Here is an 18,387-nt window from a genome sequence, read left to right as displayed (position 1 = left end):
TTCCAATTTTCTATTGCAGTTGGAAGAAAAGATTTATTAAATGCCAAGGTCGATCCATGTATACGTTGAATGCTGAGGAGGTTAAACAGGCGGCGCGATGTTCTGATGGGAGCTAGTAATAATGTGTCACGAAGATCAGGAAAATTGTAATATAACTTATGAAAGAGGCAGAGTCGTGCGATTTTCCGTCGGAGCTCTAGTGGCGGGATGTTAAGTGAAGATTTAATACTGGTGATACTGCTGTGTCTATTATTAACTCGTGTGAAAGGAAAGCGAGGTGACCAGCAGGTACTTTTTGACACGTAAATGTCGCAACCTAGAGATTTCTGAAACGCCTAATATGCCTAGGGGCCATAAGGCGCTAGGTTCCTGCGCTAAGGGGCTGGTGTCCCTATCGTTTCCTGCTCCAAATAGACGCGCCCGATCCGCCCAGAGCGGGGCGTACCCATGACACGTGCATTGGGGCGGTGCCAAGGTACATAAACGCAGAATCAAATGACGAAATTGGAAAAGAACGAAAAAAGTACTAGTTGCACGTGACATTGTTCAAGCCAATCAGATTTCAGGAAGCGGCCATTCTCAGTGCGCATCTATATTCTATAAATTGGCAAGTCGAGCGCATGTGTTCTCATACGTACCACCTGTACCTTCTTTTTCCGTTTACAATCACTTATATTTACTAGCCGGGCACCATGAATAGCGCTGCTGAAAATGTTTTTTCAATGATACGTCAATTTGACGTCAGCGCAAAAAGTGCGTATGCAACAGACGATGATTGACATCTACTTTGCTCTGCCTTGCCGCTGACTGACACTTCTGACAGCCAATCAGAGAGGCAACATGGCGCAGACCTCCGAATGTGAATAAAAAAATGTCACGGAGAAGCGCACCCCATCGACCAATCGGCGTTTCCAGCCTACCTAATCCCAAACGCTTCGCGTTCAGGGAGGCGAACAGGGCGCACGTTTTTAAATATCGTGGCATCAGAAAAAGCCAACCATGCCGGACGAATTAAGTGTCAAGCTTTGCGAGCTTGTGCAACAACATCCCGAAGTCTACGACACCCTCAACGACAACTATCACAATGAAGAGACAAAAAACAACGCTTGGGAGGCGATCGCTCAACAACTTGGAGTACCGAGTAAGTGCCCGCGTTCGTGCGGCGTTTTGTTCGTGACCTGCCATTGAAGATGGCGTCACAGCCGCTGCCAAGACGCAGTGCTGTAAACAATGCTTTAATTTCTTTGCAGAGTCAAAATGTGTTATAAAGTGGAAGACCCTGGAACACCGGTTCATTAAGGCAAAGAAAGAGCAGAATACAGAATGGGACATGTGGCCCTGGCTTCAGTTTTGTGACGATGCAGCAGCAGTCAAAGGGTAGCGTACAGACCTGAGTTTTCCGGCGTAATTAATTTCATTAATAGGTCCGTTCTATTCGCCTGCTCTGTGTGAACTGGTTCTCACGGTGCTGCACTTTGCCATTCGTTTCAACTGTGCGAAATGGCGCCGTCTGCACGACGCCATTCGTTTCAAAAAAGTGCAGACGTTGTGAAAGTTCAGGGAAACTGCACCTCCTCAATGGTCGGTGCCGAAATTGTGCAGCTGCAGCCGTCATGCGTGGAAGCAGACGGCGGCTTGCGCGACAATGGCTTGCGCTTTGCGATAAACGGCGAAGATACTCAAATTATTCTACTCGTCGATGAGAACGGTGCCTCACGCGGGCCCGCCGACTCTTATGGAACGTGATTGGCCACCCGAGAAGGCGGCGACGGAGGTGGGACGGCGGCCCTCGCCGGCACCTTGCTTCTCTCGACCATTGTGCTCGCGACGGACCCGTCACCGGCGTCTTTACTTTCTACTCATAAAGTTATATTAGTAATCGAAGCCAGTTATGTTAACTAAAAAGGAAACACGTGCATGCAGCGCATGATGCACGTTGTTGCAACAACCGCTTAACAATGTAAGTCGGCACGTGCACATGCATCTGCAGTCGTGCTCAGTAAAAGAACAAACGCGCGTTTCGCTTAGCTGCCGCGAGGTTGTATCGAGGCTGGTTCATGGCAGCAGGTCGCTGCGATGTGTGGTTTGAAAATTCTTCACGCGGCTCGGGATGTTGGCCGCCGTTGATATGAGCTCTACGTTGCTGGCTGCAATTGTTTGTCGACGCCAAGGCTAGCAGACGACCAGGCCCGCACTCGACCATTCGTTTTAGAAACAGTCAGTGCCAAGCAGCACTTGAAATGCTGGAACTGGCGTTGCACGCCCGCCACACCGCCGCGGAACTTTACAGAACTGGTGCAGGGAATACAGGCGAATCGAACGGATCTATTGCCTTATATGTTAACGAACGCATTTATTGTCGCAGTGGTTCCCGGAAGCGCAAGCGTGAAAGTAGTACGTCTACGCCGGTGCAAATGGTGGTTCCGGCTGATGACTCAGCTACTGAACCAAGGTATGCTGCTGAAATTAAAGCATAATCAGCGTTCGTATCGGTATGCCGCGAGCAGAATTTTGGGTTCATCAAGATGAGCTTGGGGGCTAGTATACCCTAGCAAAAATTCTGATAGGAAAATTAATAGCCTATTAGGTTATCGATAACTAAGGCTATTAGTCTAATAAACCTAACAGCAAATACAAAATCTTATAGGCTAATTCTATTAGTTTTATTCTCTATTAGTGTACTAGCCCCCATCTCTGTTAAAATGCCGGTCGACTCCAATTGGGAAACTTAATCTTTTTTTTGGAAATCAAACGAATTGTACATTACAATCAAGAAACAGCTAATACAGTCACACACCTAACATAAGCCCAACACATATCCATGTGTATAATAAACCTTTGCTTCTGCTTATATATCCCATATGTGGGACTCCCATAATGGGCTAGTGGCGCTTACCAGTTAAACATAGTTATTTAATTCATTTTTCGACGGCAGAGATAGCATAAATGATGTATACAATTTAGCAGATCAAGCTGCAGATTGTTGTTATTATAACCTGTAACAAAATAAGGTAAGGTATTCATGCAGCCTTCTGACTGTATTTGCCCTATTTACGAATACAGCTTTCTATTTGACTAATAAAAGAACTAGAACAGAAATGTATTATACCCCTGTCACACGGACACTGTAAAGGTACTTTGAACTAATGCTCCATTACTCTAAGGACGAACGCGCGCTACCACACGGACGCGCCAAAGGACACCTAGCTCAAAGGAGCTTCGAAACAAAGCAGCTCGAGTTCGTCCTTTGAGGCTTTAAGGGAGTACTCTCTCTCCCAGCGAGTTAACAGCATAAATAAATTGAGAAAAGAAACGTTCAATTTTCGTTTTATAAATTCACTTCATAAGATTAGTGGTGTTTTAAAATATAAGATCATTTGTTTTGTGGCAGTCTCACCACGCCATACTCTCGTTCCAGATATACGAGCGAGCTGGGCTCAGTGTGGCCAGCACTGTGATGTTTTGCTCTGTACTTGGAAAATCATGTCATTATTGCAGTTAAAATTGCGTTGCTTTAACATAATACGGTTACAAAAATAATTTACTAAAAAATGTGACATTTATGTATTTACATGTGCCGTGAGGTTTGCAATTTAAATAACGCTTTTCGCCGATGAGGGCGCTAAAAAGTTCTTGCGAAGGTCGTTCTGCGACCGTGTAGCACAGACGAACTCCCTTGAAGTAGAGCTCCTTTGGGAGCGTAAAGGAGCATTAGTTAAAAGTGCCTTTAGAGTGCCCGTGTGACAGGGGTATTAGTCTAAAACAACTGCTTATTAGACTAACTAGAAAACTTGTACATCATATATAAAACTGCATGAGACTAATATGGAAATGTGTAGTTCAAATACGAAATTGCATTAGACTAATACAGAAACTCATACATCAAATACAAAATGGTATCAGACTAATACAAACTTCTATTCGAATTTTTGCTAGGGTATGCACCTAAGAACAGGAGGAAGCAGCGATGGCGTAAGGCCTTTGCTGTTTTATGCATGTGCTGTACCGTTCGGTACGTTTGAAACGCCAGGGAATAAACCGGCTTGCGATCCGGCAGGCTGACACGAAGGTTATATATTTAGCACATTGTATAGAGTGCGCTATGAATCTTTGTTCCCTTTTCTCTGTTATTTTGATATGTTTCATTTGCTGATTCAGGGCTTTGAGCAAGAGTCCACAGAAAGGAGAAGCAAAGAAAGCTACGATCAAGGGTCGTCGTACAGCAAGGCAAGTACCTACATTTTGATTTTATGTGGAGTAGTCTTTCTTCACTGTGAGTCTCCTCTAACCCCCATAATCTTCTCACATGTCTTTGCTTGGCATCTCTTCTCTTGAAAGCAGTCACTGTCTAGGAGGTCACAATGTTTCAAAGCCACTGCGGTGGCTCAGCGGTTATGGCGCTCAGCTGGTGTTCCAGAAGATGCAGGTTCGGTCCCGGCTGCCGCGGTCACACGGTCACACATTTCGATGGAAGGGGAAGGTTTGGTTCTGTTTTGTGGGAGTTTAATGTCCCAAAGTGACTCAGGCTATGAGGGATGTCGTGGTGAAGGGCTCCAGAAGTTTCAACCACCTGGGGTTCTTTAACGTGCACAACATCGCACAGAGGACAAATAAATGTATGTGTTGCTTCCTTTTTATTGAACGAGTTAGCTAAATTGATGAACTTTCAAGACCACTGGGGATGTGCAAGTATAAGTTAAAGCGTTGTACAACGTTGAAGGCAGCCTTAGGTGGCATGATTGCTAGAAAGGTGACATTTGTCTTTTTTTCGTGCATTGAAGGAAACACATGAAATGTGTGATACTCGCAGGAGAACAAGGTTGTTGCTGCTAACATTCTCTGGCAGCAACTGTAGCTGCATGAATTGGGGTGCACCATTCTGTCAGCCAGTACAGGAAGGAGTGGTAATAGGAATGGGAAGTTCAAGACGCATGTTCCTGTTGTGAACTTATGAGATTTTGCGTACCTTGTTGAGAGTGCAGAAAAGAGTTTTATGATTTTTGTGATGAAACTACTGACTGCAGTGAAAATGATTGCATTTGTGTTCTTTTTGTGCCCTCAACTTTAGAAAGACATTGATAGATGTCCAGTAGTTCTAAAACCTATTAATCTGGTTTTTTAAAATAAATAAGCTTCACTTAAGCAGTGCACCTGCTTGAAGCAACTGGCAATATTCCTCTTGTTTCAGTCCTGCAACTGAGCCAGCTTTCTTTAGAATGTTTAGCTCAGTTTAGGTAGAAGCTTCTGTGTAATGTAATGCTGAGTGCTCCTTAATCTGTGATTGGTATATTGCGTGATTGTGCACTCTCTTGATAGAAGATGTAATGTGCTATTTGCTAATAATGCACATTACTGTGCATTTATTTTCACAAAAATAAATAATCATTAATCATGCCACCAGCTCTCTTTTATTGGATGCTTTGGTGTCTTGTTGGAAACCTTTTTTGCATTGATAAAGCTTTCATGATTGGGGCTGTTTTGTCCCCAAAGCTTCTCTCTCCTCTTCGCATTGCTGGCTTTTTTGATTATGTAGGAGGATGCTTGATGTTGCATGTGTAGTGGTCTGGACATTTGACCATTCAAATGCCATGATACTGCTACTTCCTTTTTCTATTTTCTTTTTGTCATGCTTTGCACTTATATGCCAGGCCACACACTCTTCTATCTTACAGTGGAGCTAATTCCTGTCTTACAAGGCAAATAACTTCCCTCATGCTGTTTGCGGTATCAAGAGTCAGACATTAGCTGTGATATCAAATTGGACTTCAGTTTAACCGAAGCATAAAAGGACTACAGTATTATATCTGCTTGTTCCTTGTTGTCAAGCAGACTTAATTGCTGGAATAATTGTTTGAAACGGCAAAGCTGCAATTATATTTTTTTTTTGCACGTTAAAGAACCCCAAGTGATCGAAATTATCGGGAGCACTGCACTATGGCATACCTCATTGCCGGAGTCACTTTGAGACATTAAGACCAACAAATCAAGCCAATCACATCATGCTGGCAGGTGCAAGGGGATTAGTAGGACCTCATGGAATTTAGTGGACAACATTGGCTGGAGGGCTTCCTTTGAGGTGCATTCACCACTTGAGTTGTATCCAACTCTAGTGCTGGCTCTTGTAGCCAAAACTGCAACTTCATACTGGAAAAATGATGCATGCCATGCTTCTTAAATGTGTCAGCTGCGTTTATCTGTTCTTGTGTTCCAGTATTCCAAATTCCTTTTCTTTTTTCCTTCCTTCAGAGCTTAGGTAGCCACGACCCAGCAGCAAAGCTTTCTTTCTCCGATTCTTCTTGAAAGCTGGAGGTATGGCAGTGCTGACACTTCCAGACCCAAAGCTGCACCGTTGTACTGTATAAACAAAGCATGCCATGTTTGTTGCATGTGTCAGCAACACTTTTCTGTTCTTGTGCTCCAGATTTCCTCGCTCGCCTTCCTTTGGAGCTTTAGCAGCCGCTACACAGAGCCCACAGGAAAGCTTTCCCTCTTAGAGAGAGAGAAAGACGAAAAGGCAGAGAGGCTAACTTTCTCTCTTAAGTTCCTCTTGAACACTGGAGGTACGGCACCTGCTTTTGCCATGTTGTCGGAGGTGGCTTGAGAGCTAGTACCATGCTATGCAGGCAGTTTCAACAACTGTCAGGCGAACGGCACAGTTTTTATTTGTAAATTTGGCTGTGCATAAACTCTCTCCAAAACGAAACAGCACCTTCCGACTCAACAAAATAGCCCACCTTGCTGATTTGATCTAACAGTGGTAGTCATATGTTCTCGTATTGTGTGTTTGTTTTGTTCTTTCCTCCATAACTGGCATAACCACAAATAGGGCTCACAGGAGGCCTTTCTCGCCCAGGTAGCAAATATGTTTTTTTGCTATCTGGGATCATACTCGTCTACTTGATAACTACTTAATAATAATAATAGTAACTTAATAAAGTCTACTTAATAACTAATACCATGTTGCATGGGTAGTTTTAACTGTAGCAAAGTTAATGGTAGTTCATATAAAGTCTGGCAATGTTGCTCAATAGCTTCAACTGTCACAGCCCTCTGAACAGCACTTTACTACAGAGGTGATCTCAGTTCAATGCATCAATTGCAGCAAATTGGCAGACTCACTGACTTTTCTTGCTGCCATTTCTTCTTTCGTAGCACATGCACGTAGCACATGCACATTTTGTGAGCACCATGCACGTAAAAGAAGCACTGTTACCAAACGTGTTACAATGCCATTTTATGCATTTTATTGAAAGTTTTAGTAATAAATCTTGCTGTGTCACTTCAGGATTAATTTGCCTTTGTACAAATTAAATATTTTATGTACATAATAGAATGGGGTGGCTTAGAGGCCATGGCACTTGGCTGCTGGGCACAAGTTTTTGTCTAGGGTCCCATCTGTGGTGGTTGATGAAGTTTGAATGCACATTGTGGATGCTTCCTGAAATCTCTTAGTGCACAGGGTCAGTACATAGCCCAATAGTGGGCTTCTTTACATGTCCTGGGGGTGTGCGAAGAGAGCGATCCACTGCGTGGTTCCAGCACCTAGCCGAAAGGCGTCCGGTCTGCTCTTGCCGCTCTCTTGCGCTCTCAATCCAACCATATAGCACGTTCACAGTACATGTATTTATTATGCATACAACTACAATACAAACACAAGCATTGTATTGCACTCCATCAACTTGTACGCACATGGTGTCCACCACTACACAACAGCAGGCCGCAGCAGATGCGTGCACGGATATTAAGCGCGTAGACCGGTGCGGCGGGAAAACTCTGGTGCGAGCCAGCGAATTGACCCCGGCGTCGGCGGTCACTCGGTGGGTTTCGCCAGGCACTCAAAGGTTCTGCAAAGGCAGACTGCGAGGCTCCTTGCTTGTGATGTTGGGGATCTGTACGACAAGACACGCGAATGCCCGTCAGCAAATGTCTCCGGGACAGTGAATAGTGGTCACTCGCGTGCCTTCTCGCTTGTGTCAGCCTGTGTTCCACCCTCGTCACACGCCTGTTTCGAACTCCCCCCACGCCCTGCCACCGGCCCCCGGAGCAAGCACAACTCCGTGCCTACGTCAAGCCCCCACAGCCCAGTAACAGGGCCACATAGCACGACACCTTGGAGCACAGCCGGGATCCCTGCGCGACCAGAAAGCTCAGCTGCAGGGGAGGTTAGGCAGCATCCAGAGCCGTACCACGCCTCTGTTAGAGGACAGGGTTTTGCAGGAGTCGAAAAGGAACAGCACAGGGGTTGCCCACGAGATAGCGCAAATCCCCACAACCTCTGTCGCGAGATTTTTATGTGCTCCAACTCAAGGGTATAGACAGTAAACTGGAACCGTCTGCTTTGGCAACCCTTCAACAACATTCTCGGCCAGAAGGTCAAGAACCCATCTAAGAAAATTTTAAAATTTCTTATGAACTGTGTTGATTACTGGAATGTGCCTTGCAAGTCTGCAGACCCAGAAAATGTCGCATAAAATGCCTCTTTCTCCTTACGGTCAAGAACGTTGCTTTGCTTTGGCGGAAGCAAAGCGCCAACAAGAGAACTTGTTCCATAAAAATTTCCTGAAAAGGTTTGTGATAGCAAGGTCAGAACTATTGAATTCAAGCTGTTTTGCCACTGTGCTCTTAGCCTTTATCCACCAATGCTAAGATATGTTCGAACTATTGATGACATGATCCATCTGCACTGTGCTGGTTTTGTGCTCACCCCTGTTACATAGACGCTGTCCACGAAAGTAAAGTGTGCACCGCAGCGTACTAAATCACAATAGAGCTGTAAGGCCATGGCAAAGCATCAGCAGCAGATATAAGATTGTGCTATACCTGCACTCACTGCAAAGACGGTGTGCCTGTGAGCATGCATTGAAGCTGTTGCTCACAGAAAAGAATGATGCACACTACTTTTCCCTCTCTTTCATTTGCAGAACAAAGGCATTCTCATCGGTACCTCACTCTAGAAGGAACTTGCCGGAGCGTGCACCCACCAGATGTGTAATTCTCAAGCGCACAGCACGGTGTGTCTGCTCAGCTATGTTCCTTTCATTTTGATGCGCTGGTTTTTATGTCGTCTTAATTGCTGAATAAGGAATAATTCGTGTCTCTGGCAAATGTTTTGCTTTAGAAAAGATTGCACACTGAAGGCTAGAAGTACACACACTGTGTTGCAAGAACTGAACGTGGTGATCTAGTGACTTTGTTACCAAACGATAAAAGACTGGGCGAGGCATTTTGTGTGCGGGAATAATGTTACCGTGGCTACCTTGTTCTGCTGTTTGTTCCAAGCTGTGGCTCCTGCAACGTTGAAAATATTTATTAGCACTGTAAGTTTCGACTTACTGTGAGGTCATCACCATGCTAAAAAGAAAAAGCTACCGTAATTTTCGCCCACCCTTTCACACTTCGCCATAGTTGCATCTGCTCGTTGGCCCAGTCCCTTAGAACTCAGGCCCACCAGGATGACATTCTCTTCAGTGGTTATGGCATAAGAAGCCCTTGTTGTTACACAATGGGTATCTCTATGCATTTTAATGCGATAGATTTGAAGATGCCACTGCAGAAAATCCGGCTGCGGTGTTAGCGTTGTACGTGTTGGCGTTGTCGATGTTGTAAGTGTCAAATCACTGGAGAAGCAGGTTAGATGGGCCACCTAGGTGACGTGGCCATCTGGCGTCATCACAACCTGCCCCACAAGGTTGTGAGCAAACTGACTACCGTGGTAGGTGGCAGTTAAATTAATGATTGGTCGCTACAGGCTGCTGTTTCCTAGCAACCTGGGTTGCACAAGCCCTGCTGGTAGTAGCACCTGCCATCACAGGGCAGTGGTGTATCGCTTAACCACCGCACCACTGTGCCACGAGTCATCTGAGGACTTCCAGGGATCTATGAACGTAAAGTCAAGAATGACGAATTCTGCACATATACGCATTAACGCTATTGCGTCAATGCCCCCTTCAATTTTTGTGCGAAGGAACCAATGAATGGTCTTTAAAGCAAAACAGAACAATACAGGCTTGCCTATATCAATTGATTGTTGTTTTTGAATGCTAAAGAGGCTACGTACTTTCACTAAAAGTGTAGGGTTTATAAGCCAGAAAAAGCCATAAATTGAAATGCAGGTATCGCAGCTAGCAGCTCTTCTCTCAAGCAAACTACGGTGATGTCAATGTTTTTACGCAGATTTTAAAGTCTGGGCTGCACCACCGTCCATTTCCAAATGGTTGTTGCCAAGTCCTTTTCATTATTGACATCACAAATTTGAATCAAGTGCCAGGGAAAAAAAAATGTACCATTTTTTTTAAGGCTTATATAAGCCTTTAAAGTCTCATACTCGCGGTGACCTTGTCTGTTCATTATATCTAGGTCACGTGACAAAGGTCACGTGACCACAACCTGCCAACCAGACTGTGAGCAAACGGCCTACTGCCCTCTGCATTTTGCTTTCCCGCCGTTAAGAGGTATCTAAGTGCCTCCAACGAATTTTTTGATCCATTTCTCTCAGGAATAAAGATGTCTTTTGCTGCCATACAAACATCGTGCCCAAATAAACCAAGCGTTATGTTTCCACTGAAAGCAAAAGTTGTGTGGAGTTTACCTCAGTGCCTCTTTAGAAAAGATTATTGTATAGCACAAAAGATTTAGCTGTTTAAAAGGTTTCTCTGCTGAATCTTGTGTGCCAGGCAGCTACTCATTTAACCCTCAGTCCACTCTTTACAGGATGTCGACTTGTGGGTCTGGAAATTTCATTTTTTACTGGGCCAACTGAAGCCAAGCCACAACAGATATACGAATCACCTCTGATTGTGTCATCTTACAGGTTTGTTATTACAGCAAGAGCTGATACCGGTGCTTACTCCTCTGTTTCAGCGTGGCTTCGGGTCCATTATTATGTGACCACCCTCTATATGTATTCGTAATAGAAAAGCTCGCCTGCCTGGATTTAAACCTGGAAGCTTCTGACTTGTATTCAGACATATTACCTTGACTTGTATTCAGACATATTACCTGTCATGCCACTGGCCCAGATGCATGCCTGACTTTTACAGTGAGAGCTGTTTCTATCATGTAGGAGAACTCAAAAGATATATGTATCACCTTTCAGAGCTGATGGTGCTTCACACCTGATTCATAGCATAGCTTGAGGCACGAGGGTCCTCGCTGTGCCAAAGTGACAGAGTGTTTGTGTAGGGGTCATAAGCAGCTACATGGAGAGATGCAGGAGAGTACTGAAATTGGGTGAACACTTGGTCTGTGCTGTGAAGGTAGCGATTGAAAAAGCAATGAAAGGGGCTGATATTTTTAAAAAAGTAGACAACGTTGATGCTATCTCTAGCTGAATTTCATGATTTATGCAAACATGAATGTTACAAATTTTTTATTCTCATTTTCTTTGTACTCATGCCTGCTATGCAGTCTACCCTGGATATATCAAACTCACATACAATAAAACCTCATTGATCCGTTCGTGACTCATGTGATTTTCCTTTCATGTACACAAAATCACAGGTATCAAGAATGTCTCATTGAGTTGGACTACAGTAAAATCTCTTAGAGCTCACCCGGTCTGCCCACTGATGTTATCGGAGTAGGGGATGCATGGTGAGGTTTGTCGCCCTTACCGGTTGCTAGCTACTGCCAGCAGTGATTTTTAAAAATTATTTCTAATTTATAGAATCCGTACAGAGTTTGCAAACTGACTCGAATACCCACAGGAACCACCTTTACAGATTTGTTGCACTAGAATATGCCCATCGTAATCGTTTCAGGGTCCCTTTAAATTAATGTGTGGATTGTAAAGTTGGGAAGTGCTGCGCTCCTTGATATGGTCAAGATTAGTGTGCTTATATGTCACTCCTCTGTTTCCATGTACTGCAGTTCTTGTCTTGAGTTATTGTGTATGCATTTTTTTGCCCTTATGCAATAACAACTGCTGTGACAGTGCCTAAAGCCCTAGAGCAGTTTCTCCTCTTTGTGGGGAGTGCCTTCACATTTAGTTTTTAACGGTGGGGGTAAGGGCTTTGAAAATGCTTCTAGGCCATGCATGTGTGTTTCTCTCTGAATTCGGAGTGCATAATTTGGCAGAACAATTAGCGTTTGTGGTGTCTAGAGCCTGTGATTGATATATGTGGGCTTGTGGTAGAGCATCCGCCTCACATTCGGGAAGTGCTGGGTTCGATCCTCAGTGCTGCCGGCTACCCACCGATTTTCTAATGGGTACAAGATTTCCCCCGGCCTGCTGCTCGGCTTTTCTGGGGTGAGTTGCTTGGGAAAAGGGTTCTAGACCAAACTGTTGCCTTGATGGATCAGAGATAAGTTCCACCGACAAGCAACCCGAAATCCGCCTAGTGCAGTTGAAGCCTATTTGTGTCCCTTTTTTTTTCTTCTACTCCATGTGGGGGTCAAAGACCCATTTCCCAGGCATTTCACCCTAAATAAGCCAAGCACCAGACAAGGGCAATGCTTTTACCCATTCTATGATTGGTGGGTACCCGGTAGCACTGCAGAGCCGCCACAATGGTACAGTGCTTACGGCGTGGACCTCCTGACCCGAAAGACACTGGTTTAGCCCCAGTCGGAGTGGTCACATTTTTATACAGGTGAAGTGCTATAGAGCGATGTGTATTTTGCATTGTCAGTTCACATTAAAGAACTCTCCCTACGGCATGCCTCATAATCATAAAGTTGTACTGACGCATAAAACCTCTGCAATTATTATACAAACTGCTTTGAAATGAAATTTGATCTGCTCAAAATTACTCAAAAATGAAATTTAGTTTGCTCAAAGCGCCTTGAAAATGCAATTTTAGCAGTGCCAACCTACTCCAATATGCAGATTTGATTTAGCCATATTGCTCTAAAACACGATTTTACTTGCTCCAAAAATTTCTCCAAGATGACTTTGTATAATCCCACCCCTGCATGCACATAAAAGAAGCACTTTTCCTGAACATGTGTTGCAATGTCATTTTGTGCATTTTGTCGAGAGTGTCAGTAAAGAGTCTTGCGGTGTCACTTTTGGATTACTTTGTACAAATTAAACATTTTGGTATGTGCAAACTCATCAGTGGTTGCTAAGAGGCCATGGCACTTGGCTGCTAGGCGCGAGTTTTTGTACTGGGTCCCAGCTGTGGTGGCTGATGAAGTGTGAATGCACATCTGTGCCGAGATTTTTATGCGCACGAACCTAAGGGTATGGTCATTAAACTGGAACTCTCTACTTTGCAACCCTTCAACTAGGAGTTCAGGAACCTTTCTAATCAAATTTTATAATTTCTCAAGAAATGTGTCGAGACCTGAAAATACAATGATGCTGATCATTACTGGAATGTGCCTTGCGAGTCTGCAGACGCAGGAAATTTTGCATAAAGTGCCTCTGACTTCCTTACGGTCAAGAAAGTTGCTTTGCTTTGGCGGAAGCAAAGCGCCAACAAAAGAACCTGTTCCATAAAAATTTCCTGAAATGGTTTGTGATAGCAAGGTCACAACTATTGAATTCAAGCTGTTTTGCCACTGTGCTCTTAGCCTTTATCCACCAATGCTAAGATATGTTTGAACTATTGATGACATGATCCATCTGCACTGTGCTGGTTGTGTGCTCACCCCTGTTACATAGACGCTGTCCACGAAAGTAAAGTGTGCACCGCAGCGTACTAAATCACAACAGAGCTGTAAGGCCACGGCCAAGCATCAGCAGCAGATATAAGGTTGTGCTATACCTGCACTCACTGCAAAGACGGTGTGCCTGTGAGCATGCATTGCAGCTGTTGCTCACAGAAATGAATGAAGTGAAAGAATTGTGCACATTACTTTTCCCTCTCCATCATTTGCAGAACAAAGGCATCAGCATCGGTGCCTCAATCTAGCAACAAGTTACCCGAGCCTGCAGTGCAGCCTGCAGACGTCAGATGTCCTCCAACTTTCAAGCACACAGCACGGTGTGTTTCTGCTTAGTTATCATGTTCCTTTCATTTCGATGTGCTGCTTTTTTGTCGTCTTAATTACTGAATAAGGAATAATTCATATCTCTGGCAAATGTTTTGCTTTAGAAAAGATTGCACACTGCAGGCTAGAAGTACACACACTGTGTTGCAAGAACTGAACGTAGCGATCTAGTGACTTTGTTACCAAAAGATAAAAGACTGGGTGAGGCATCTTGTATGTATGAATAATGTTACCGTGAGTACTTTGTTCTGCTGTTTGTTCCAAGCAGTGGCAGCTGCAACGTTGAAAATATTTATTAGCACTGTAAGTTTCGACTTACTGTGAGGTCATCACCATGCAAAAAAGAAAAAGCTACCGTAATTTTCGCCCACCCTTTCACACTTCGACATAGATGCATCTGCTTGTTGGCCCTGTCCTTTAGAACTCAGACCCAACAGGATGACATTCTCATCACTGGTTATGGCATAGCTCAACTAGAACAGTTGAACCAGAGGACCTAGCACATCATACAGTGTTTCACTGCTTTTCTTTCTAATTTACTTTTTCGTGATGGGAACTTGCAGAAAGCGCCATCATAAGAAGCCCTTGTTGTTACACGATGGGTATCTCTATGCATTTTTACGCGATAGATTTGATGAAGCCACTTTGCAGAAAATCCGGCTGCGGTGTTAGCGTCGTACGTGTTGGCATTGTCCTTGTTGTAAGTGTCAAATCACTGGAGAAGCAGGTAAGTTGGGCCACTTAGGTGATGTGTCCATCTGGCGTCATCACAACCTGCCCCAGACGGTTGTGAGCGAATTGACTACCATGGTAGGTGGCAGTTAAATTAATGATTGGTCGCTACAGGCTGCATTTTCCTAGCAACCTGGGCTGCACAAGCCCTGCTGGTGGTAGCACCTGCCATCACAGCACAATGGTGTATGGCTTAACCACCGCACCACTGTGCCACGAGTCATCTGTGGACTCCCAGGGATTTATGAACTTAAGGTCAGAATGAATTCTGCACATATACGAATTAACCCATTAACGCTATTGTGTCAATGTCCCCTCCAATTTTTATGTGAAGGAACCAATGAATGGTCTTTAAAGCGACACTGTGAACAATTCAGGCTTGCCTATATCAATTGATCATTGTTTTTGAATGCTAAAGAGGCTAGGTACTTTCACTAAAATGTAGGGTTTATAAGCCATAAAAGGCCATAAATTGAAATGCAGGTATCGTTGCTAGTGGCTGTTGTCACTAGCAAACTGCGGTGACGTCAATATTTTTACACAGATTTTAAAGTCTGGGCTGTACCACCGCCCATTTCCAAATGGTTGTTGCCAAGTCCTTTTCATTATTGACATCACAAATTTGAATCAAGTGCCAGGGGGAAAAAAATTTCCCATTTTTTTTTTTAAGCCATAAGCCTTTAAAGTCTCATACTCGCGGTGACCTTGTCTGTCCATTACATCTAGGTCACGTGACAAAGGTCACGTGATCACAACCTGCCAACCAGACTGTGAGAAAATGGCCTACTGCCCCCTGGCTTTTGCCTTCTTGCAGTTAAGAGGTATCTAAGTGCCTCCAACGAAGTTCTCTCTGGAATAAAGGCATCTTTTGCTGCCATACAAACATCGTGCCAAATTAACCAAGCTTTCAGTTTCCGCTGAAAATAAAATTTGTATGAAGTTTACCTCAGTGGCTGTTTAGAAAAGATTATTGTATGGCACAAAAGATTTAGCTGTTTAAAAAGTTTCTGTGCTGAACCTGTAAGTGTGCCGGAAAGCTACTCATTTGACCCTCAGTCCACACACTACGCTGTCTCTTTACACGAAGTCAACTTGTGGGGATTCATACTTAAGGTTTGCGGGGCCAACTGTATCCAAGCCACAACAGACATACCCATCAGCTCTGTGTGCACCATCTAACAGGTGTGTTATTACAGCAAGAGCTGTTACTGGTGCTTACTCCTGTTTTAGCGTGGCTTCGGTTGTTCCATTACTACGTGACCACCCTTTATTTGTATTCGTAATAGAAAAGCTCGCCTGCCTGGATTTGAACCTGGAATCTTCTGGCTTTTAGTATTCAGACACATTATCTGTCATGCCACTGGCCCTGATGCATGCCCGACTTTTACAGTGAGAGCTGTTACTATCATGTAGGAGAACTCAAAAGATATACATATCACCTTTCAGTGCTGATGGTGCTTCACACTTGATTCATAGCATAGCTTGAGGCACGAGGGTCCTCGCTGTGCTAAAGCGACAGAGTGTGTGTTTGTGTAGGGGTGATAAGCAGCTACATGGAGAGATGGAGGAGAGTACTGAAAGTGGGTGAACACTTGGTCTGTACTGTGAAGGTAGTGATTGAAAAACCAATGAAATATGCTTATATTTTAAAAAATCGACAATGTTGATGCTATCTCTAGCTGAATTTGGTGGTGTATGCAAACATGATTGTTACAAATTTTTTATTCTTCTCATTTTCTTTGTACTCATGCCTGCTATGCAGTCTACCCTGGATATATCAAACCCACATACAATTAAACCTCATTGATTCATTTGTGGCTTATGTGATTTTCCTTTGATGTGCACAAAATCACAGGTATCAAGAATGTCTCACTGAGTTGGACTACAGTAGAACCTCTTCAACCTCACCCTGTCTGCCCACTGACATTATCAAAGTAGAGGATGCACGGTGAGGTTTGTCACCCTTACCGCTTACTAGCTACTGTAAGCAGGGATTTTTGAATATTATTTCTATAGAGTCCATGCAGAGTTTTAAAATTTGACTCGAATACCCACATGGACCACCTCTACAGATCTCTTGCACTAGAATATGTCCATCGTAATCATTTGAGGGTCCCTTTAAATTAATGTGTGGATTGTAAAGTTGGGAAGTGCTGCTGTCCTTGACATGATCAGCATAAGTGCCCTTATATGTCACTCCTCTGTTCCTATGTATACTGCAGTTCTGGTCTTGAGTTATTGCATATGCATTTTTTGCCCTTATGCAATAACAGCTGCTGTGGCCGCGCCTAGAGCTCTAGAGCGGTTTCTTCTCTTTGTGGGAAGTGCGTTCACTCTTTATTTGTAACGGTGGAGGTAAATGCCTTGAAAATGCTTCTAGGCTATGCGTGTCTCTGAGCTCAGAATGCACAGTTTGGCAGAATAGTTGGCGTTAGTGCTGTGGGTCTGGAGCCTGTGACCGCAGATTTTTGCCAGTGTGCCGCCAGCTTGTAAAAGGGGGCCACTGCAGCAGAACCATTGGGCATCCACAGAATTTTCTCAAGTGTCTGTGGGGCACTTCGCACTCCTTAGTACACTGGCTATGCAGGAGCACTTTAAACATCCTGGAGCAGAACTGAGAAACATTATGTGGGCTTCACATGCAGGCATCTCGCATTTACGCCTAGTACACCCACCACTACCATTGTGATGCTCCTTAGCCATGCCTAGCTCTGTGGTGGACAGGGACACAGGTCCCAAGGCTCTCATGAATGCTTTCATTTTGCCTCACTAACATATTGTGAGTGTGAGTGGGTGCACGGAACCATACTATTTTATCTGCCTCCTGCCTCACAAATTCCTGTACTGTGGTGTCTTGTTAATTCGAACTGATGCCTTGGTCCACTCAGCATCAAATGTGTAAGGAAGAGTGCCCTTAATTTGAACTTAGTATAATTTGAACAAATTTCTGTTCTCTTTGAGATTGGCCGTGAGTTGATTGTACAACTAAAAGGCATTTAGTCTTGTGTTGTTGGAACATCATTTAAGGCTTGCTTAGGATGGGGACTTATGCCCAATTATGCCCACTGCAAGAAGGCCACTGTGTTTGTAGTCATGTAACTGACGTGCTGTCTTTAAAGACTGTCATAAGGAGGGGTGCTGGTTTAATGACCCATCAGAATTTGGAGTTGGTTGCATGATATCCACTTGTGGCAGAATTGGATGCCCATGCGTCTTTGGCGGTACAGCACTCTTGCTTTGGGAATTAATGTTAGAGATTTTATACAGCTACCATGAGGATGTCATGCAAGTCATGCAGTGTAGAATATTTCTTCAGTGGGTGCTAAGCATTTTTGTGTGGAGTTTGTGGCAAAGTTTGCACGGAAAAACCTGAATGTAAATTCGGAGCATTGAAAAGGAAAGTAAAGGCGCCTTGGTATAGGTACTGTTGCTTAGCAACATTTGTTGCTGTTCATACGACAGCTTAAAAACATACAAACAAACAGATCTTTGCAAGAAGCACATTGTACTGTAACGGTGCCCTGTAGTCCTCAGAATATCTTGTTTCCCTCTCCCCTCTACCTTTACTTAGCAGCGCTTAGCTGTGAAAATCTGAGTGAGTGGCTTCTTTGTTTTCTCTCTCCGTGTCAGCAGCAAGGAGAGATCAAAGAAAAACGTTACATGGCAAGCGATGGCAGGCAAAACACCACCTCGAGGAAGGCGGAGCACAGCAAGGTAACA

General features: G+C 44.1%; 2 protein-coding genes across 15 annotated transcripts in view; both read left to right on the top strand.

The window, feature by feature from the left end:
- LOC144099057 (uncharacterized) overlaps nt 1–18,387 on the top strand; it is a 183,607-nt gene that overhangs the window by 136,174 nt on the left and 29,046 nt on the right. The window lies entirely within an intron of this gene.
- LOC144099064 (uncharacterized) lies at nt 750–10,810 on the top strand. Its single transcript, XM_077632124.1, has 6 exons — nt 750–1,141; nt 1,251–1,377; nt 2,366–2,452; nt 4,159–4,227; nt 8,922–9,011; nt 10,711–10,810. Exons 1-6 carry the CDS (start codon nt 1,000–1,002, stop codon nt 10,757–10,759), a joined length of 564 nt encoding a protein of 187 aa, XP_077488250.1. The 5' UTR covers nt 750–999; the 3' UTR covers nt 10,760–10,810.

This window comes from Amblyomma americanum, chromosome 7 (genome assembly GCF_052857255.1).
Source record: "Amblyomma americanum isolate KBUSLIRL-KWMA chromosome 7, ASM5285725v1, whole genome shotgun sequence".
Taxonomy (NCBI): Eukaryota; Metazoa; Arthropoda; class Arachnida; order Ixodida; family Ixodidae; genus Amblyomma; species Amblyomma americanum.
The sequence above is the reverse complement of the archived record's forward strand: the minus strand, read 5'-3'. Positions and strand labels throughout refer to the sequence as shown.